The sequence below is a fragment of the Protobothrops mucrosquamatus genome, unplaced genomic scaffold, assembly GCF_001527695.2.
Source record: "Protobothrops mucrosquamatus isolate PMUCROS unplaced genomic scaffold, P.Mucros_1.0 scaffold547, whole genome shotgun sequence".
In the NCBI taxonomy this organism is placed as follows: Eukaryota; Metazoa; Chordata; class Lepidosauria; order Squamata; family Viperidae; genus Protobothrops; species Protobothrops mucrosquamatus.
This window is the reverse complement of record NW_015386851.1, coordinates 1-23,472: the sequence shown is the minus strand read 5'-3', so window position 1 is coordinate 23,472 and position 23,472 is coordinate 1. Positions and strand designations below refer to the sequence as shown.

Genomic DNA, 23,472 nt, shown 5'->3' with positions numbered 1-23,472 from the left:
TTAGAGTAAACACAGTATTTCCTGGACTAGTTACATGGATATGCCCAATGTATCAGAGTTCATATGAGAATCTGATGAATTATATTACTTGATTTTTTACATTTTTAAACATGCATAAGAAGCCACAAGTATTACAGAATGATGTACTGAGCTATAAAAATATTACATAAAATATAACCTAATTTTTAAATTCAACTTTGCTTTGCATAATAGCATTTTAGATTAGGCACAAATTGGTCTACAGGTAGTCCTCAACTTATGACCACAATGGAGCCCAACATTTCTATTGCTAAGCAAGTCAGTTGTTAAGTGATTTTGCCCCATTTTACAACCTTTCTTACCACAGTTGTTAAGTGAATCACTGCAGATGTTAAGTTAGTAACACAGTTGTTGAGTGAATCAGCCTTCCCCACTGACTTTGCTTGTCAGAAGGTCGCAAAAGAGGATCAAATGATCCTGGGATACTGCAACCGTCATAAATATGAATCAGTTGCCAAGCATCCGAATTTTGATCAAGTGCCCATGGGGATGCTGCAATGGTTGTAAGTTTGAGAACTGATCATAAGTCACTTTTTTCAGTTCTGTTGTAACTTCAAACAGTCACTAAATGAATGGTTGTAAGTCGAGGACTACCTGTACTTCTATTCAGAACATGTTTGTACAAATAATACTATTTATGCAATTAATCTGTGTAAAGCTATCCCAAACATGCATATTTATATACATGTTTTTATATCATTAAGTGTTCAGATCTATAGTTTGCTACAAATACATAACAAAGAACTGCATTGCAATATCTAAAGACTGCAAAATTTGTTTAAAAATTAAATTATTATCCAAATATTAATTTAATATGTATGGCCAAGAAATTTCATACAAGAATTAATATAAATTCCTATCTCTCAGTTGATAGGAATATAACAGTTATTTTCTTCCATATCCCTTAACTTTGGAAAAAAAACCTCCCACAAATAAGATGTATATTACTTATCTTCCTTTGTTCATGTAAATAAATACGCTGAGTTATATAATTAAAACTGTGCATCTTAACCTTGTAACTAAAACTGACAGTTGTCTTGGGTGAAAATAGTTGGTCAATCCTAGTAAATCCTAATTAAATAACAGCATTTATATTGGCAGTTTAAAATGATAGTTTAAATTATTGTTGCCTTAATGTACATGTTTAGCTACAACTATAGTTTATGAACCACAATCACCAAGTTCAGAAAATATACTAAGCATATTCTGACACAATATGTATAAACCAAATCAATATCAATGTGCTGTGAAATTGTTTGAAGGACAGGTTTAATAACAATGACCAGTTTCTTTTGATTTTGGCTTTGTATGATTGAGAACCAGGTCAATTTGTAATTTGTGAAAGAGGTTTAAAAATCTTGATTTAGCAGTGTGTGTGAACAAAACACATTAAAGCAGTTTAACTGCTTGGAACTCCATAATGTAACTGTTGATTCCACTTCTCTATAATCTAATGTTTGACCACAGTGATGTTATTAAAGCTCTATATATTTCCTTGGGAAGTGGGGGGCACATCTCCATCTATGCTATAAACCGCAATCAGAACTCATAAAAGTTGTCAGTTACTTACTTTCAATTCTAAGATAAGATGCAATGCTTAGAATAGCAGATGGGGAAGTAGCTTTGATAATGCTGCCTTTGGAAGTAATTACTGGACCAGACCACAACACCATATTTCAAAATCTGTGCCATAATGTAACTGCCATGCCACAGTTGACACAAGCCACTATATTTGACAACAGGTGAAGTAACAGAATCTTCTAACTACTCTATATTCCGGTTTAAGTCTACGCACCAAAATTTTAACCACATCTCTTATTTTTTCATAACCAACTTAGGTTATAAAAGGGAATGAGACAATATCTATCTGGTAATGTAAGATTTAGCTTTCTTTTGTTAACAGGACAATTCAGAAAACAGAACAGCCTTGCTATATTGTGGTAAGGCTGTTCACTGCCTCTGCCACCAGATGTCTCAGATTTTATTTGTCTGAATACAACACCACTGTAGATATAACACCTCTGTGGTTAAGCATATGAAAAACAAACTGACCAAAATGGATGCTCCTTGAATGAGGAAAGGTCACAATGTTTACATGCTTGAAATACTCAAGTGTTTCTAAAGCATTTGTTATATTAATAGTTTTGTATTTGATAGCTTTGGCCAAATTTGAAAAAATACACTTTATTTCAGTGCTCTGCAGAAGAATTTCCTTTGTTGTGCAGGCTTATACATATCCAGAAAGGGCTGCTGTATTCCTTGAAACATACTGAGTATCATTTTAAATGAAAAGCACATACTGTAGTTTTTAATTGTGTCCAGAGATATCTAAGTCAGATCATCAGTCTGGCAAAAGTTCTTCAGAATTCAGACAATGTTTAATAAACCTACACTCACAACTTTTTCCAAGCAAAATACTGGTCCACTCCTGAATTAGGTCTTAGTCCTATATTCTATTGCAGTGGTCAATCAGATACCTTTATAGAAACTGCAGGAAGGAAATGGAGGCATACATCTCTCCTTTTGTTTCCCTAAACTGATATTTGGATACATGCTGCTATTCCCAATTGAGAAATTTGAAAAAGCAAAAAAGAGGTACATGTAATTTGCGGAGCTCACTACGGATTCTTGTACCTCCATTAACTGGGAACCGGATACAGCACCACATTATCTTTCACTGAAGCACATTTTTGTGCAGTTTTCAAATACTGGGGGACTTTCCTGAAACGCTGACATCAAAATCATTTGGAGACTTAAACCTTCCCATTCTGAATATAATATTTTGTAATAATTCATAACTTTTCTAGCATTTTCTAGTAGCTTAGATGTACTAAGATTTTCCTGTTTCAGATAAATTCTAAATGAACCCGATTAAATGAACTTGGTTCATTATCACTTGATGAACTTGATAGATCAACTGCCATGAATACCCCAAGCTTAAACTACAGTAAAAATGCATCCTAACGACTTTAGAAGAGCTCAGCCCTTCTAAGACTTTAGCCCTTAGTAATCATGAGTAGTATTATAGCCTACATTTACTTCTAGGAAAGGAAACAAAAAGAGAAACAGATATAGAAAAGACAGAGAAATTGAAAGAGTGGTGATAACCTCAGGAGAAGAAACAAGGCTTTTCTGTATAAAAGATTCCATGATTAAGGCAGCTCCATGTTCAGATGACAGATCCTCTGGAGAATCCTCTTCTGACATCTATTTCAGGAGGGGAAACCCAAGACCCCCAAGGCAAAGAGATAGAGACAGAGAAAAGAGACAAGGGAGACACAGAAAAAGAGGCAGTAAATAAAGTATGGAGAATCACTCAATTTCCTGTGTATTTACCCTGAGCTAATTCTTTATCTAACTTTTTAGGAAAGGATTCTTTCTTTCAACTTCCATCTCCTCTCTGACAGCAATAAAAATAGGCATTGACTTACAATCAATTTTTTTACTGATTGTCCAAAGTTACAATGGCACTGAAAAATGTGACTTACAAACCAGTCCTTGCGCATTCCCAATAACTGATCAAAATTTGGTTGCCTGGCATCCGGTATGTAACTACAAGGGTTGCAGCATCCTGGGGACATGTAATAGTCCAGGGGTAGGCAACCTTGGCTCTTTTATGACTCGTGGACTTCAACTCCCAGCATGGCTCAGCTTGGAAACTCTGCCTTTCCCCTCAGCATGGCTGGCTCAGGAATTCTGGGAGTTGAAGTCCACGAGTCATAAAAGAGCCAAGGTTGCCTACCCCTGTAATAGTCATTTACGATCTTTCTAGCCAGCTTCTGGCAGGCAAAGTCAATCAGAAAAGCCAGCCTTGCTTAAAGTTCCCATGACTCATTTAACAACTGCAGTGATTAGCTTAACAACCGTAGTAAAAAGATCATAAAATTGGGTGCGACTCACTTAACAACTACCTTGCTTAACAATCTAAATTCTAATCTCAATTACGATCGTAATTCAAGGACTACCTGTGTTAATCATGACTCAGCTACTGAACTCGGCTATTCTATTTTCTCGTTCTACTGGAACACTTGAACACAAGTTTATCCAGCTATCTGGAGTTTTCAACTTGATTTCATACCAATATCTTTGTTCTACTTTTTTTAATATAAGAATGCTTTCCCAATTAAGAGTTGAATTAGGCCCCACAGGACCAGCCATTAGAGTTGAGTTATATGCCTGCTGAGGAAGGTCTATCTGCTTCAGGCTGAGTCCCAACCTTTCATTTGGAAAAATGAATCATGAAACCTGGAGAAGTAAAAAGACTTGGACCTGCTATGTGATGCAAACGCATCAATGACTTGTGCAGCTTCCTTAACTGGTTAGGATTTTGTGCTTCCAATTTTCCTGAGCTCAAGTTTAATCTATGTTTCACCAGAAGAAACATCAACACCTTGCCCAATACTGTATTAGTAGGGATTATAAAATACTTTATGTCTCTACTCATGAAGAAACATCCAAGAACAGAGGTCATCCCTTTATGGTCAAACAAAGGCCAGTGGTTTATAAAATATTAAGTTGCTCACTAAATTATAAGATGTTTTCATTTAATAGCTGAATGTTTCATAAATATGTGATTTTCTGCAAAGTTAGCCTGCATTTTTAAGTAACAGCTACAGAGGTTATTTCCGGCTGTGTTGAAGGAAAGGACAGTACAGTCTTCTTCCAGCTTTCTTAATTTAATCTGAGTATCTTATAATATAGTAAGCCTGTACATGACTGGCTTCGGTTACAATAAAAATAATTCTTGCAAACAGAGAAACACTACCTTCAGTATAACTGTCAAAATCATAGGATTCACACCAAAATCTTGAGGGCCAACTACTATGTGTTTATGACTGTATTTTATAGTGTATAAGCACTGGAGTATTTTTTTAATCAAGGTTAGGATGCAAATGGAACTAAATATAAATTCCACAATAAGAAGTTTCTCAGAAATTCTTTACACTAAATTTGAGCTTTGCTATTAAGAGATATTTTCACACAGAGCTATCCAAGATGTGTGGGCAAGAGAGCGCATCTACAATTAAATACTGGGATTTTCTTTTTGCTTGCCTACTTTCAAATACGGATGCATTCTAACTATGACATGGACTGATTGGCAATAGAGATATGTTTTAAGAATCTGTTTACTGGCAGAAGACTACCTTTAAGTAATTAAAACAATGCAAATTACTTTTCCTGGCACAAATTTCTGTATGAGGATACCTACAAAAGATCATGAAACTTTATTTTCAAAACAATTCTTCTAAAAAATTAGTCTTAACATGATTCAGTCTTTTCACTCACTGCTTTATGGACACTCAACTGTCTTGGAGAAAGTTGCAGACAACAGCTTTTTTTACAAGGAAATTACTACATGTACTTCCTACATGACAATGACTCATTGTGGGAACCATATTTGAAAAATAGTTTGCCTTATGCATTATTCTAACCTCATAGTCCACATTGCCATGATTCACATGGTAAATGGCTTTCATATTTAAGGAAGTCTAATAATATTCATGTATCTATAATATGTTGGCCTACGATCATTTATATTTTCTAACTTACATGTGGCATTCTCATTTGTGATAAAATCTATTTGTTGTATTACCAAAAATTTAATTTTATATGTCTGCTTTATTTAGTATTTTGCCTTTCAATTTAAGCCTTGCCTGCAAAGTCTTAAATTATTTTAAAAATCTTTTATAGGGATTGTATAATCCCAAAATAGGCAATAAATAGTAGACTGATATCATCTATACGTCAAGTAAGGGATGCAGACATATGAAATTTGATTTATGAGCATACATATATTCCTAGGACCTTCTGTCTGCTTGCCTATAAAGAAAGGAATGATGAGATAAATTGTTATAATGCCCAAACTGAAATGCAGTTTGTCTTCCTTTATTAAAAGATCAGCCCAAGATAGTTGACAGTTGAACACAATCATCTGATCAAAGTTTGGCAATCTTTGAGCCATTATTATAATGCAGAGCTTTACTTTCTCCAGTTCAATATGAATATTCATATCAAAGCCAATGCTTAGAGAAATATTCATAACATCATAATTACTAGAATAAATAAGAAAGGATCTTGTAGAGACAGCAAAGGGGATACGGTAAAAAGCTTCCCTGTCAAAATATTATTGAATGTTTACCTAAATCTGACCATTACAATTTCAAAGCAGCAGAAGACAGAGCACTTGCAGAGTAAATAATCAAGGGATGTAATACTGCATAGTTTGATAGTATGGACAGGAGAAAAGCAAAAACATTAAGAGCCACCTTCTCCAATATCTTTTTTCTCAGATGTGTTGATTGTAACCCACATGCTGTCTGGAAATGATGGCAGCTCTAGTTTCAGTACATTTGGAAGGCAGGAAATTGAGGAAGGCAGTAGTAAGGATGGTTCTATTAGGCCACTAGTTAGATTAATTATTCTAAACGGCAGAAGAATCAAGTACATACATATAAATAGCAAAATTGCGTAATGCAAATATACATAATGAATGTCTTTATATCATCAGGATAACAACAAACAAACAAACAAACCTCATTGGCCTTCTCAGGGGTCCCTTTTGGCGTCTCATCTTCATGTTTGGGTGAAGAAGAAGCAGGTGAGGAAGGCAGCCTTCTATCCCGGTCTCTGTGCACAAGCTTGCTATTGGGTTCCTTCAGGGTCCGTTTCAACTCATTAATGCTGGCCTGGTGCTTTAGCAAAACATCTTCCGGTTTGTCTAAAAACTTTTGGATGGAGAGGGGAAGGTAACTACTAAGGTGAGGGTTAGAGGAAGGAACATGAGTGGAGTGAGAGATGCTTGTGAGGTGGGAGCTTCAGAATGTTTCGAATTGGAGGCCTTTTTGCTAGAAAGTGAAGTCTCCACATAGTAGACAACTTAAATCATTCAGCTACAATTTTAGGGCTGGCCATCCAAATGGATTTCATTTCCCCTCATCTCTTGGCCAAGGAGGAATGGAGTTGATTATGGTTGTTATCCAATCCATTGGGAGGCAAGAAGGTTGGAGAAAACTGGCTTAGAAAGATCGAACTATTAAAATATAAGTCTTATCTTTTTGATTGTTCAGGATATAAAAAAAAACTACCTCTTAAGAGCTATGTAGGCTTCTACTGTTCTTTCTTATCTAGAAACATGAGTTTCTATAGTGTCTGTTAAGTCTGGAGATCATAATTCCAGAACTAGCAACTCATGGGCTAGGAGACAAACCTAGGCAAATGTGTTCTTAGCCAGTGTTTACTATCTCCTATAATAGTTTGTAACTAGAATTCTAAAGGAATGAAAAAAAATGAAAAATATATTTAAATTGGGCCAAAGTAAACTGCAAAAAAGAATTCCAAAATAGGATCCATGTTTGCTGAGTATAAAGTGGGTTTCAGGATCAGCACTAAAAAATACTAATCCATTTCATAACAGTTTTTACTGTGGCTAAGTGAAGCTTCACTTTCTTGGACAGTGCAAACTATTTTAAAAAGAGGAAATATTCATGATTCCCATCCATTATGCCTAATTCCCCTCATTCAAGAGTGAGAGGAACTTCACAAAAAATTGAGAAACAAGGAATGCACATCTCTGAAGCAGTTTGCCAATTGCCCCTTCACATAATGCTGATGGTGTAAATAAGGACTGTACATGGTTCTAATAAAACATGCAGAATTACTGAATGATGAGAAAATATGTAGGGAATAGCCGGCGCTGAACTTCAGGTGCTTGGAGAATATCTATATGCCAAAAGTCTGTGGAACAGCCAGACTAATAATGAGAAATAGGCATAGTAAACTCAATTTGTAAATAAATTTCTTTATTCTGATTGTAGCTTGAATTTTGTTATTACTCAAATTTGCCAAAATAAAAATAAAAACTTTTTACATATAATTCAAAGGAATTTAAACCAGTTATCAGTTCTGCTGTAAAAACAAATAAAAATTTCCCAAGCTTTGATCTGCTTGGTGGGAACCATCTACAGGTCATAAACTTTGTAGAACATTATAAACATGTTAATCGCTGCATGGAAGTTTTGGGGAAATACAGCACACCATTTCTCAAATAACCTAACAATTACATACACAGCCTCATAAGGTTGATCATTAAAAAGAGGAAGTGAACAATAAAAGCAACTTTTTGATGTTGCTTTGTATATCTCGGTACGTTAGCCAATGACTAAATCTAAATCCCATTTTTAGTTCTGGCTTAAAGCTTTTAACATTCTGACCTGCAATTCATTTTTGTAAATTTGTGTCAAATCTGCATCTTCAGTAAGTATCTCCTTCCTGAAAATATCAAGGCCGGGGGAAAAAAAAGAGGAACAGGGATAATAGAATGCCATGAAAGAACAGAAGAGTCCAGTTGGATGACAAAATAGTTATGATTTCCTAGCAAGCAAGTAGCTGAAGTACTCTTAACTTCTTGCTCACATGACAAGATGAAGGGGAAATGCTGACTTAATGGGGTATAAGATGCAGTCTGTGTAGATCCCCTCATTTCCACCCTGATCTACATCTTGCATCCCATTAGGAAAGGGAACATACAATGTTGGCATTTCTTAAAAGATGAAAAATTAGGAATGCACTGATGAAAAACTAAAACATTCCAGAGAATACCTCCTGTTTGTGCCTTGGGGTGGTTTCTTGTTCCGTCTGGTAGCAAAAAAGAGGCAGGAGGGAGGGTAAATCAGTTAAGGGAACTCCTATAATAGGCTACATTGTTGCCACAATTTTAATTCAGGTATCAAGAAAATGACAAATCTTTGATGCTGCACACTTTCTATAAGAGGTTTGTCACATCTTTATAGATGTAGGAAACCATTGTATTAATTGTATAGCATTGTATTAATCTATGTAGGCCTCATAGCCTGCTTGATTTGCAATATGCATTTTGAATGAAATCTGCTGACACACATTAAGAAATGAATAAATTTCTTTACTTTACAGAAGAGAAAAGGGCAGGACTTTGGCAGTTCAAGAAGACACATCTACAATGATTCAGCAGACACGGGCTGTATTCTTCACATGTCTGTAGATTCTGTTTATTTATCCCTGACATTGACAAAGACAATGGTTCCAGACAAGAATGGGATTAACATCCAGCTACAGGTTAGATATTGAAGCAATAGGACACTAGAAGAATCCTACTTCACAGGAAGGACAGTACTCTTTGGAAGACACATTTGGAAGACAAACTTGTCAACACACTGTTTCTTAATATAAAAAATCCCCATGATTACCACAGTATTTGCAATAGAGCAGTGCAGTGTCCTCGCTTATCCTTCTGGCTACAGTGATGAAAATCAGCAAAAATCAGCTTTAAAAGCCCAAATTGGATGCTAGTGCTAACCACTGGTGGCACAGTGGTTAGAATTGCAGGCTAACTCTGCCCAGAGTCTGGAGTTCAATCCTGATGGGGCTCAAGATTGACTCAACCTTCCATTCTTCTGAGATCAGTAAAATGAGGACCTAGATTGTTGGGGGCAATATGCAGATACTGTGAACCACTCAGAGAGTGTTGTAAAGCACTGTGGAGCAGTCTAGGTATTATTGCTATTGCTATGCTTCTAAAACTGCTACTGACACACTGGGTGAATGTTTCCTGTGTCATATCATGGAATAAAAGGCCAGTTTTCAGATTTCAGGATGACTGGTTTCTCCATGGAATAAGATTCCAAAGATAACAGCAGTTTAACAATGGAAGTTACAGTTTGTCTTTGGAAATTTATACTGGAGGCTGAACAGTATGATGACAAGTGCTAGTGGGAACTTATTTGTTGTAAGACTGAGAAATATTCTAATAAATAGGAGATAATATAGATAGAAAATAGTAATAATAACACCATTGCTTTCCACAATATTTTTGCATCACCTAGACCAGGGGTGTCAAACTGCCAGCCCATGGGCCAGTTGCATCATACGGAGGCCGTGTCCCACCCCAGCTCCAGCCATGCAAAAAAAATCATGATACGTCGCAACACGTCACATGACGCGGCAAGTTTGACACCTGTGTCCTAGACAGAAGCTAATGTAGATTAAGTACAGTATAGGTGTATTTTTGTACCTTTAACTCCTTGATTTTTGTTGGAGTAGTCACCTCTTCATCTTCAGATCTCGTCCTCCCCCTATACCTATCATCTTCTCTCTTGTCTGACTCTGCTCCATCGTGATTCTCACTCACTGAAGCTGGTCGGGAGAATTCTGCACAGGAGAGACAGAGAGAGAGAGGAAAAGAGAGAGGAGCCCTATTTTGTCCCATTGACTTTAGCTGAATATAAGAAAAAATGTCATTTCCAATGCCTGAAAAAGCTTCTAAGACTAAAGATCTTGTGTTCAAGAATTCAAAAGCTCTTTTTGGGACATGCCTTAGGTACGTAACATCCAGTGCCATAAAAAACAACTTTTAACAATCAAGTTTTAGTTTGATTCTTGCTTTGTATTTCCTTGATTTCTTAGGATTGAATTCCTTGATAATTCTAAAATGTTTCTATTTATCTACCTGTTACATACATTTTGTATAACAATTGGTTTGCACATTATTTAAATCATCCAGATGGGAATGCTTTACATATGGTGGATAGAAGTGAAAGGTATGGCATACTTCCTATATTTCAGACCTACAAAACATCTATATCCCTTGAATTTTATGAATACAGCTGTTCTTTATACAGGTAGTTCTTAAGTTACAGCTACAACTGGGACCAAAATTTCAATTGCTAATGATGCAATCATTAAATGAGCGATCATGTGATCAGACCCAATTTCACCACCATTTTTACTATAATCATTAATCAAAAAACATGGTCAAGTGAATTACATTGTGAAGCTGGCTTCCACAATTGATTTTGCTTGTTGAAAGTTGGCTATGAATATCGCAAATTGGGATCATGTGACTACAAAATGCTGCAACTGTAACAAATGCAAGCTGGTTGCCAAGGACCCAAATTGCAATCAGATGGCTACAGGGGTACTGCAACAAGCATAACTTTGAGGATGGCTCGTCTTTTTTTTCCTAGGCTGTTATAACTTTGAACTGCCATTAAACAAACAGTTGTAAATTGAAGAATTAAGAAGAATGTTTTGCAAAAGATAATTCCATTTTTTATGAATAAGACTCATTATTTCTCACTGATACTACTGTTTCAGATACAATAACAAATGCTTACAATAAATGCTCTTCTTTGCTCTTTAAATTGAAATACACCCACAGATAAGTCTTTAAATCTTTTGAGGAGGTTGGCATCTCTAAGCTCCAGGAATCTGAATTCCACCTTTAGTTGATTTTTTAGTCTAAGAGAACAATGCAATATGCAGGAGAACATCTAATTGCTAAGAGGAGAAAACTGGTGATTCTAAAGAAAGAGTGGCAACAAGGGCTTCTTACGCCTCTTATGCCTTGGTAGCATGGAAAAGGTGCCCCACAATGCCCATTTTAGTATTGCCTACCAAGGACAATGAGGTCATTGCATGAAGCATGGGATACACAGTTGTTACTCTACCATGGCTATACAAAAGGATAGAAGGAATGGGGCTATTTGTGGAACAGCTTCAATCTTCTTTCTGCTCTCACATTTGTTGATCTTCAAAGAAAAGAACCTGGAGTTGCTTTAGAGAATGTAATTTATAGAGAGGAAAACTCTCCCCCGCCTACTTATAGAAAGGGAGTCTTTTCCTGTCCAGAAAATTGTGAATAGAATTGTATCAGTCTGGAGAGTTTGGGAGGGGGAGAATACCTTTTAGCTTCTCTCTTGAGTGCTCTGCATTGAAAGAGTTGTGAACTTCAACATCGACCACATAATGAGAAAACTATGCTGATGGGAAGTTTTATGGGAAACTGTATCTAGTAGCTGCTCTGTATCATCTCTTGCAATTCATGTCTAATCACTGTTGGCAGGCTGGTTGCCCAAAAGAGAACCCATCCATTAATCAATATCTGCATCCTTTTTCTAGCTAGAATCAAAGAGAGTGCATATGTCTAAGTGAGCTAACTGTATTGGGGGTATGGAGCAAAAATCCCAAAGGAGCAAATTTTTAAAGCCTGGAAACTATTTGTTAACTTTCAATTGCCTCCTTGTGCTGGCAAAGGAAGGCAGGTCTAAATCAGAGAATTAATTATGGATAAGCCATAGCTTATCCTGTCTAGCTTACAGTCTTAGAATTTCTTAATAAATTCCTATCCAGGTATCAAGCAGATTCAGTCTTCCTTGGCCAAAATAAGCCAAAATCTACTAGGTAGAGCCTTTTGCAATCCATTCATGCTTTCCCTATAGATCAACTGAACAATCCTTCCATACCACTCTGGAGAAAAAATGTTCTACATCTCACCAGCAAAAAATAATGTCGTGATGCTAGACCTCCACCTCCCACCCCACAGAATACATAGCTCCATCCTTTGAACAAAGCCTTTCCATACCCACCAGGAAACCAATCTCCCTCCCCCTCCCCAATTTGGGGCATACCTCCATCGAGGGACGCTCTGTACCACATGGCAAACGACCTCCTTGCAAGTTTCATTCCCCGTCCTGCTAGTTAGTTTCGCGACCGAACGGCTCAAACTCGGACACAAGCGGGTGACATCGCCTTAAACCTCGGGTAATGATCCTTCGGAAAACCTCCTCCGAGTCCACTGTGGTCAGACGTCTTTCTTTTGACATTGTCCATTCCTTGGGGAACCTTTGAAGTTGTAAAATACATTCAAAATTTTCAGAGTGTGCTGTAGGTAGTCTCACCAGATGGTTGCCACGAGGAAGGGCTTGGCTGTGGACTCATGGCTACAATAGTGGGTATGGTCACAGATTACCTGTGGACTCATGGCTACAATAGTGGGTATGGTCACAGATTACCTCTCATCGGCCGATACGCTCCCACAGAGAGGGTCTCCTCAGGGTGCCGTCAGTCAGACAGTGCCGGCTGGCGACCCCCAGGGGGAGGGCCTTCTCGGTTGGAGCCCCCTCCCTATGGAACAAATTACCCCCAGAGATCCGGGTCATTCCGGATCTCCCCTCCTTCCGCCGCGCCCTCAAGACATGGCTATTCCAGCTAGCGGGACTGGCCTAAGGGATATTTTAATTTGATTTTAATTTGATTTTAATTTGGTTTTTTAACATAATTTTAAAAAGAAACGGCAAAAAATCAATATTTTATTTTAATTGTATTTTAAACTTAGTATTTTGTATGGTTTGTCTGTTTTTTAACTTGCTGTAAGCCGCCCTGAGTCCGCTAGGAGAAGGGCGGGGTATAAATTGAATAAAACTAAAACTAAACAAACTAAACAAATACTCATTTTCCAGAAGACAAACTGAGAGGCTCTGAAGGAACATTCAAAATATCTCCAATGTTTCCTTACAACTTCTGTCTAACCATAGTTTCTATGGAAGAATTTCACCACACCTCTTACTTCCTAAAAAAAACACTGACTGCTTTCTTCTTTTCTGAGTGGGTTCACAAATTTCAACAGTAGTGCAAATCTAGTTACCCACTGTTTTGATTACCTAAGAGATATTATAAGAAATAATGAAAGCAAAGAAGAATGGCACTTAACTTTGAAGCATGACAACATGCCATTTATATAAATCATAATTTTAAATAATCAAAAGGGAGGAAACGGGAAGGTAGGGAGCCAGGTGAGATTGAGAGGTGCCCGTTAGTATATCAGGTCTATACCAGGCACATCAGGTTGGGAGCTAATTAAGCCAATGCAAAAATCACCATTGCTATATTCCATTTGGGAATGGAATTTTATTCAGCATTAAGACAAATAATTGCAAGTCTCTTTTTTTCCAGACAAAGGCCATTGAGTGAAATATGTGGCCTCATGCCTATTTCAGAACCCAGCCTCCCAAAAATAATTCAATATTCTCAATGATATAAATAAGTTCTATCAATCATGTACAGTGATTTTTAGGGACCACATTTTTAATGTAGCATTTGGAGTTTCCAATTAGTTTTTGAAGCTACATACCTAAAGACCAATTTTTTATACAAGGAGTCATCTAGCTTTTCTCTTTTTCTTCTTTCCATAAAAATTTTATTAAAAGTTACAATGGAAAGATAAAAGACTAATTCAAACTAAGAAAAATATAAAAAAAATAAAGAAAAGAAAAATGCAGAGATAGAAAAAAGAAAAAAGATATATAAAAGACAACTCCACACTTCCTCCAGACAAGTATAAACAACTTCAGTAACTTAATGCCTTTTCTAGTATTTCAATTAAGAAATACTAGAAAATTCTCTCATTAATAATTCAGTTATAAAAACTCATCACTCAGTTCTAATCAGCTACTATCTATTAAGAACTACTAAAAATACTAACATATACATATTGACTCCAAATAAATGCCTTTTATAAATCAACATTACTAAGAAATAAAGCAAAAGAAATATATCCGTATATATAAACAGATCTTTAAAATCTTGTCATTGAGTCCTGATCAAAAGGAAATTCCATTAATAGCTACCAGGAACCACAAAATATACAGTTTACTTTTAAAAAGCTGGATCTTTAATCCCATCAAAGTCCTGCAAGTTGATTTCCTATCATCATCATTATCATCATCATCATCGAGTTAGAAGGGACCTTGGAGTCTTCTAGTCCAACCCCTTGCTCAGGCAGGAAACCCTATACCATTTCAGACAAATGGTTGTCCAATCTCTTCTCAAAAACTTCCAGTATTGGAGCATTCACCTTCCTGAGACAAGTTGTTCCACTGGTTGTTTGTCTCTTCGATTAGTTTCCATCCATTGCTTCTTGTCTTGCCTTCAGGTGCTTTGGAGAATAGCTTGACTCCCTCTTCTTTGTGGCAACCCCTGAAATATTGGGACACTGCTATCATGTCACCCCTCGTCCTTCTCTTCATTAAAATAGAAATATCCAATTCCGGCAGCCATTCTTTATATGTTTTAGCCTCCAGTCCCCTAATCATCTTTGTTGCTCTTCTCTGTAGTCTTTCTATAGTCTCAACTTCTTTTTTACATCGTGGTGACCAAAACTGGATGCAATATTCCAAGTGTGGCCTTACCAAGGCATTATAAAGTGGTATTAACACTTCACATGACCTTGATTCTATTCCTCTGTTAATGCAGCCTAACACCATGTTGGTTTTTTTGGCAGCTGCAGCACACTGCTGGCTCATATTTAAGTGACTGTCCACTAGGATTCCAAGATCCTTCTCACAGTTACTACTATTGAGCAAGGTACCACCTATACTGTACCTGTGCATTTAGGTTTTTTTTGCCTAAATGTAGAACTTTACTTTTTTCACCATTACATTTCATTTTGTTAGATAGTGCCCAATGTTCAAGTCTGTCAAGATTCTTCTGTATCTTAAGCCTATCTTCTGGAGTGCTGGCTATTCCTGCCAGCTTGGTGTCGTCTGCAAATTTGATGAGTTCCCCATCTATCCTTTCATCCAAATCATTGATGAAGAATAGAGCCCTGGGGCATCCCACTACACACTTCCCTCCACATAGATACAGTTCCATTGAGAACCACACACTGAGTATGACCAGTCAGCCAGCTACAAATCCATATGGTGGTGATGCTGTCTAACCCACATTTTTCTATCTTATCAAGTAGTAGGTTATAGTCTACTTTATTAAATGCCTTACTGAAGTCCAAGTAAGTTATAACCACAACATTCCTCTGGTCCACTAATTTTGTCACCTGGTCAAAGAATGCAATAAAATTTGTCTGGCATGATCTGTTTTTGACAAATTTATATTGGCTTTTGGTAATGACTTTGTTTGCCTCTAGGTGTTCACTGATTTGTTGCTTGATTATATTTTCCAGAATCTTCCCAGGTATTGAGGTCAGGCTGATAGGTCAGTAGTTTCCTGGATCCATTTTTTCCCCTGTTTTGAAGATGGGTACTACTACATCAGCTCTTTTCGAGTCCTCTGGTAGTTCCCCAGTGCTCCAGGATCTTTGAAAGATATAGTTCAGTGATTCTGAAATCACATCTGCCAGTTCCTTCAGAACCTTGGGGTGTAATCCATCTGGTCCTGGTGATTTGAACTCATCTAGGCTGGACAGGTGCTCATTTACCATTTTCTTGCCTATCTTAACTTGTGTTTCTAATCTGTTTTTTACAGTACTGTTTTTGATAGGTTGGACTGTTTTTTCCCTTTGTGTAAAGATGGATGCAAAAAACAAGTTAAGTAGTTCTGCTTTCTCCCTGTTGCTTGTCACTTTTTGCCACTTTCTCCCACATCATTTTCTCTTTGGGTTTTTTCCTTTCCAGGTTCAGTAGTTTAGCAAATTATCTTTGTAAATCCAAAATAAGAAAAGCTTTCCAAATCATTTTTCTAATTTATTATTTGTATGTCCTCTTTAGTTATTAAGACATTGGCTGGTTCAAATGTATGTCTATTGTGGTAGCCTTTTCCATACCACTCTTGTAGTCTGACACTTTTACATCCATTTTCATCTCCACATTCAAATTAGTCTGTTTTATCTAACAAAATCTGTTCTTTTTCTATAGCCACTTTTATATCCATTTTTATAATATCAAACAATATTGTAAGTAAATTCTGGGTATATTGTTCCCAAACAGCCTTAATTTCGTCTATTGTCAAATAATATTGTTTTACGGTATTTAATGGTCATCTTCTCTTTTAATTGCGGTCTTTAGTTCTCTCTGTTCCCTCTAGTCAATCTTCAAAGTTCCCTGTTATATGTTTATTTTCCAATCAACAAAACGTTCTCACAGAAGGATTTCTTACAATTAATTTTAAAATCTTAAAATATTCTTTTATAAAATGTTAAACATCCCATGGGAAATATTCCTTCAAATCCATTTAGTCCTTTAACTTGCCAAAATCAACATTTTCATCCCCGTTTTGCTGTTGTTCAAAAATTTAGTTTTTCTTTTTAATCTTTAAAGTTACACAAAATGTCCTTCATCTAGAGTAGAAGGAAACTCTCCTGGCATGATGAATATTGTTCTCAGAGGTTCTTAAGAACCAGAAAATCATTAGTAAGCATTAGTAAGTGTCCATTTGAAGGTGCTGAACCACAACATAGGCAGGATGATTTCTCCCCCACCCCCAAACGAGCTCTCAAATCCTTTGGAGATCACAATTTTACAATTTCTTTGCAGAGGGGCTCTGAATGGAACAAAGATATAGATAATCCTAGCAATCTCTTTGATCTTGAGAGATGTTCCACTGGCTCCCCTTTTTCCCATGGCCATTTGCTCTATTCTTGAAGTGCCATCTTCAATCTGCCATTGCTCACTGGAAGTCTCCATTTTTTCTTTTCTTCCTTAGGTCTTTTTCTTAAACTATGAATATGTGGAATATATTAAGGCCAAAATATATATCTCTTGCTTTATTGTCATATTGCTGGATTCTTCTGTTTTCAAACTTTATTTTTTGCCAATTCATCAAGTGCTCTTCACCATCTTCATCAACGATTTGGACAAGGGGATAGATGGGGAACTCATCAAATTTGCAGATGGCACCAAGCTGGCAGGAATAGCCAACACTCCAGAAGACAGTCTTAGGATACAGGAGGACCTGGACCGACTTGAACACTGGGCGCTATCTAACAAACTGAAATTCAATGGTGAAAAAAGTAAGGTTCTACATTTAGGCAAGAAAAACCAAATGTACAGGTATAGTATAGCAGGTACCTTGCTCAGTAACTGTGAGAGGGATCTCAGAGTCCTAGTGGATAATCACTTAAATATGAGCCAGCAGTGTGCTGCAGCTGCCAAAAAAGCCAACACAGTGCTGGGCTGCATTAACAGGGGGATAGAATCAAGATCACGTGATCACTTTACAATGCCTTGGTAAGGCCACACTTGAAATATTGCATCCAGTTTTGTTCACCACAATGTAAAAAAGATGTTGAGACTTTAGAAAGAGTACAGAGAAGAGCAACAAAGATGATTAGGGGACTGGAAGCTAAAACATATAAGGAACGGTTGCTGGAATTGGGTATGTCTAGTTTAACGAAGAGAAGGACGAGGGGGGACATGATAGCAGTGTTCCAATATCTCAGGGGCTGCCACAAAGAAGAGGGAGTCAAGCTATTCTCCAAAGCGCCTGAAGGCAGGACAAGAAGCAACGGATGGAAGCTAATCAAGGATAGAAGCAACCTAGAACTAAGGAGAAACTTCCTGGTTAAATAATTAACCAGTGGAACAACCTGCCTCCAGAAGCGGTGAATGCTCCAACACTGGAAGTTTTTAAGAAGAGACTGGACAGCCATTTGTGTAGGGTTTCCTGCGTGAGCAAGGGGTTGGACTCGATGACCTCCAAGGTGCCTTCCAACTTTATTATTATTATTATTATTATTATTATTATTATTATTATTATTATTATTATTATTATTATTATTATTATTATTATTATTATTTTGATACAAAAATATAGAATTTTACATTTTAGTTGCAATTGTTGCAAGAAAAATCAAAGCAATTAGTAAACATAATTATCATCTAAGTTATGCATTTTAGCAGCATACTAAACAACTGTATGAGCCACACAAAACAAAGATAATCTATGTAATATTTCTAAAATAGCAAAGTGGACTTAGTTCAATAAAGGGTGCTTTGAAAACAAATAGTTCATACTCATTTCTCCCAAATGCTTTTTTTTTCCTGGAAAGAGATGTGCAACAAAGGCCACATTTGCACATAGGTCTCATTTGAACCCATTGTATTGTGTATGCTATTATCTGCTGACACAGCTCTTTGCGTGAAGATAATTTATACTGTATTTCTATAAATATATACAATGTTATAGGCTGTGCTAATATGATAGCATCTGCTTCCAAACATCTGTTATTTTAACAGCACAAATATGGAGTTTGTATAAAGCCCTGGAGGAAGTTTTTAAAATTAGATTCAAAATCTTAAAACTACTCTACATGCCAAGCTGGATCCTGACACATCATGAAATAAAGATTATGCAACATCAGATTGTTTTCGATTCCTAGTGATCACACACGTGCAATAAAAAAGTACAGAGTCTCCTTCCTAGATACATCCACGTAGAGTTTTCTCTTTTTTTTAGCAAAAACATAGAAATAGTTTGTCATCATCTTCTTCTAGGATGTTTTTTCAACTTCCCCATCTAGCCAACAGCCCTGCTATTCACTGAAGATCTAGTCTGATCTGACCCTGTTTAATTCCTGAACCAAATTAATGTTAACCAGGTATTACCACCTTCTGAAACAGAATAATAGAGCTGAAAATAAAGATGTATTTATAGAAGAGACGGGGCATAGTCTGCATATAAATGAGGGGAATGACTCTTAATATTTTGCCATACTGCTCTTGAGATAACTAAATTTAATTGTTGGCTAGGAAAACATTATCAAGTTCAAATCTAGTACGATTATGCAGTTATTTGTTTGCAGCTCCCAAAATATCTCTATATGTTTGCTGCCCAATTACAATATTTATAAAATGAAAAAATTACTGAATATGTTGCAATCTATCTGGTTGAAAATTTTCTTGGTGGGAATGTTCATCTGTTTAAAGGAGTTCAAAGTAGCTTACACGGGAAACTAATACAGGGATGTCCTAGAAAGGATCTGAAGTTCCACACTCACATTTCTCAATCTTATTTGTAACACTTCACCATAGAGTCTCAACTCTTTAATTTTCCTTTTTCTCACCTGAAAAAAGTGTGATGTTCAATGCAAACCTTCCAGAGTCTCTTAGCTGAGCGATGGTTGGGCAGCTTGAAACCAATGGTACTCTCAAACTGCTCATACTGAAAACACAGAAAAAGACAAAACCAAGAATCATCAGTCAACCACAAACTGTGCAACAAGGAATACCATGAAGCTCTCTGTGCTCCTCCCACACACATGCTCATATCCATGTGTTTTCTTCTTGCCCCCAAGATGGGAAGAAAGATGTCATTACCTAAACCACTGTCCTAAATGCAGTGCATTCACTACACCTCTGTGGAGAACTGGACAAATTTGCTGCCAAAAGAACAGCAGAACCCAGCAAACAATGGAACCAAAGAGGCTGACAATAGCAAGTAAGTGGGATGCAGAGAAAAAGTAAAAAGGTCAGTAAAATAGTCTAGTTCTCCCAGTGGTGGACAAATAAGATGAAAACAGGATTCTTCTAGGACTTTCACAGCTCCTCTCAGTTCCTTATTTTCCTTTGAAGGAGGGGGAAACTGAAGCCTATAACAAATATAATGAACCAACACCGTGGAAAGGTGGCTTCCTTTAAGTCCCAAAAGGACAGCAGGCTGATCAGTTTGTCCTTCTGTTTAGGATTGCTGGTGCTCCCTACAACTTTGGATTCTTTTGCTGCCTAGGGAATGGAGTTTTGAACATGACGAGCTCTGTAAACAATTATATAACTGACCTAATTTCTTGCAAACTACTGACAAGTGTTTCTCCAATGTGAATATCAATGTCATGGCTATTCCCACCATTCCAAAAGGTGGAAATTATTTGCTAGGCATCCAATCTTTATGTCAGCCACCACAGAACAAGCCCAGCAACTGGATGAGAGGAACACTTCTGCTGCAGGCCAATTGAAGACCTGTAGGCACCAGTGAGGTGCTGCTTCAACATAAATCAGAATGTTTACTGAAGAAGGACCATAAGGTGATCTTTCCATAAGATCACCTTAATCAGGCTTCAGCTTGCATTAGTAGTAGGCTATTACTGAGATAGAGGCTCTCTTGAAAGGATTTACTCTCCAAAAAAGTAAGCCTCTAAGCCAGGGGTGTCAAACTCGCAACGTCACGTGACGTGTCACGACGTATCGTGACTTTTTCCCCATTGCCGGAGCTGGGGTGGAGCTTTCGGCATGATGCATCCAGCCCACAGGCTGGCAGTTTGACACCCCTGCTTTAAGCACTAGGGCAAGGAAAGTGTATAGATGAGCTCTCTGAAATACAGAAAGCCTGATGTAGTTTTAGTCTTCATATGATCACTTTTTACTATTTTTTTTTAGGTTAATTATTCCTGCCCGATATAAAGTAAATCACAAAAGCCGGAGTGGCTGGCATTGTTCTATTATGCCAAAAACAACTGACACAAGAACCTTTTCTTCAAAATGATAATCTGCATAATGAACTCAAAAGGAAGGGAAGAAAGAGCTCCTCAGTCTCAACCAGGAAAGCAGATATTACAGGATGAAAAGGAATTCAGAGGAACTTTTATAGTTTTTTTTTCTCCTATGTTTGGTACAAATTAAGGAAAAAAATATTTTTATCCTGAATCCCTCCCATATGTAGAAAACATGGGCAACAGGGAGATTAATTTTTCATTCTACACTATGCTTAAAAAAACCAGAGGCATAAGCAATGGCACCCACAACTAATGACTTGCTATTAAACCAATTTGAAATCTGCTGACATAGATGATAAAAAAAATATTCAAATTATCAACCAGATTTGTTTTTTATTTAATAGAAAATGCTAAATATGTCCCCTTTTTCTTTTATTCTCTCCTTCTTAAAAAAAAATCTTTCTTCTTTTTTGTGGAAATGCTTACCTCACCAGGTCGAATTTTGATGTAGAAGTTACTTCTTTTGTATGAAATCTTGAGAATCTTAGGCCAGGCAAAACGGTTTATTCTTAGCCTGTCCCTATATATGAGAAGGCCATTGGCACAAACACCCAGCATGATGTCAATGCCTTCTGAATCCTGGGCAAAAGAGGAAAACATTAATACACAGAAATCTGCCAGTACAAAGCATTTTTAAACAGGCAAAAAAACCAAGGTTAATGCATCTAAGAGTAAGGACAAATCAACACATTTCCCACTTAAATACCAAGCGGACCACAATTTATCCCCATCTAAGTTAGTATTATCGTATATTAAAAACTAGAGAAAGAAAATACTAGCTGATCCTTAAAAGGTTTGAGAGCTGTGGATTGTACCAAGAACACTAAAACATACAAAAAATGGTTGTTGGAATTGTGTATATCTAATTTAATGAAAAGAAGTACTAGGGGTGCCATGATAGCACCAATATTTGAGGGGCCGCCACAAAGAAGAGGGAGTCAAGCTGTACTCCAAAGCACCTGAAGGCAGGACAAGAAGCAAATGATGGAACTAACCAAAGAGAGAAGCAACCTAGAACTAAGGAGAAATTTCCTGACAGAACAATTAACCAGTGGAACAACTTGCCTCCGGAAGTTGTGAATGCTCCAACACTGGATGTTTTAAGAAGAAAGTGGACAACCATTTGTCTGAAATGGTATAGAGTTTCTTGCCTGAGCGGGGGATTGGACTAAAAGACTTCCAAGGTCCATTCCATTCCATTCCATTCCACTCCACTCCACTCCACTCCACTCTACTCTACTCTATTCTCCTGGAAAAAATATCAGGGATATCTTAGGCTGAAAATATTTCTTTGGAATAGGGCATTAAACTGCTTGACATATATATATATATATTAATTTCAAATGCTTACAGCTTTATGTGGCTGCTTCTTTTCATTTCCAGACATAGCTGCACAGTTCCACTAACTACAATGCTCCACTAAAGCAGCTTCCCCACCACAAGATTTTTTCCCCCAAGTGTATATAAATCTTAATCTCACTAATGGGAAATGGCTTCAAAATTAACTTCTTTGTTGCAGAGCAAAATGTAAGGGAATAATGCAATAACTAATACAGAAAGAAAAGGAGAAAAATCTAAGGAACAGAGAGGACAGGAAGTATAAAATATGCAAAAAATAAATAAACAGATTCCATAATGGGGCTTCTTCAAATAAGTATAATATGTTTCTAGGTTCCTCTTTAAATCTTGCATAAAATAAAATTATCACTTTTCATTCCATTCTTACTAAAAATATTCCACAGCATGGTTGCAAAATACCGTGACCTTTTTAAAACAAAATTCAATTTCTAAATTATTGTCCTTAAATATCAAAATAGCTATCTGTATGATAGCAACCATACAATTTAATTTTAAATGAAGCAATATCTTCTACAGAATTTGTCACAAGACGAAGTAATATTTTATGTTTAAGCACAGTATCTCAAATGAAAGAACACATAGGTATAAGTGGATGCTACATAATTTAAGCAAGTCTTTTTTAAAAAAGGAATAAATATTGCTTCAGAAAAATCCAGGATTTCTCTCACTTATATGCCCTCAAAACTCCATCTTTTCACTAAGAATACCTTAGCATGATGCAAGTCAACTCCATACATTGAAAGTTTCTTGGCATTCTCCAGGAAGTGAATCTCTGCCTCTCCAGGTGTCATGCCCCTTTAGAGATAAAATAAGACAGAAACAAAAGTAATAAATAAGAAAAATGAAACACTGATGAGCAAAAGGCTGACATTTGTTTAAAAGGATTTTTTATGATAAATATAGGAAAGTATAGGCTATGCAAATCTTTCTAAAACTTGTTTGCTCTTGAATTAGCAGTAGTAGGTAAAAATATATTCACCGGTAAGTCTTATGTAGCTCCATAATACGCTCTTCCAATTCTCTGGTCTGATTTGGAGCAAAAC

The 23,472-nt window shown here is 36.7% G+C and overlaps 1 protein-coding gene across 1 annotated transcript in view; it reads right to left on the bottom strand.

Annotated features, from left to right (window-relative positions):
- EPB41L1 (erythrocyte membrane protein band 4.1 like 1) overlaps window positions 1-23,467 on the bottom strand; it is a gene marked incomplete at its 5' end in the record, with an annotated part of 41,142 nt that extends 17,675 nt beyond the window's left edge. The window contains 7 exons of the mRNA XM_029284338.1: window positions 6,573-6,764; window positions 10,085-10,221; window positions 12,608-12,693; window positions 19,646-19,743; window positions 21,497-21,649; window positions 23,137-23,224; window positions 23,409-23,467. Coding sequence (XP_029140171.1) covers window positions 6,573-6,764; window positions 10,085-10,221; window positions 12,608-12,693; window positions 19,646-19,743; window positions 21,497-21,649; window positions 23,137-23,224; window positions 23,409-23,467 — 813 coding nt within the window. The remainder of the gene's footprint in view (window positions 1-6,572; window positions 6,765-10,084; window positions 10,222-12,607; window positions 12,694-19,645; window positions 19,744-21,496; window positions 21,650-23,136; window positions 23,225-23,408) is intronic.
- Window positions 23,468-23,472: the final 5 nt, after the last annotated feature.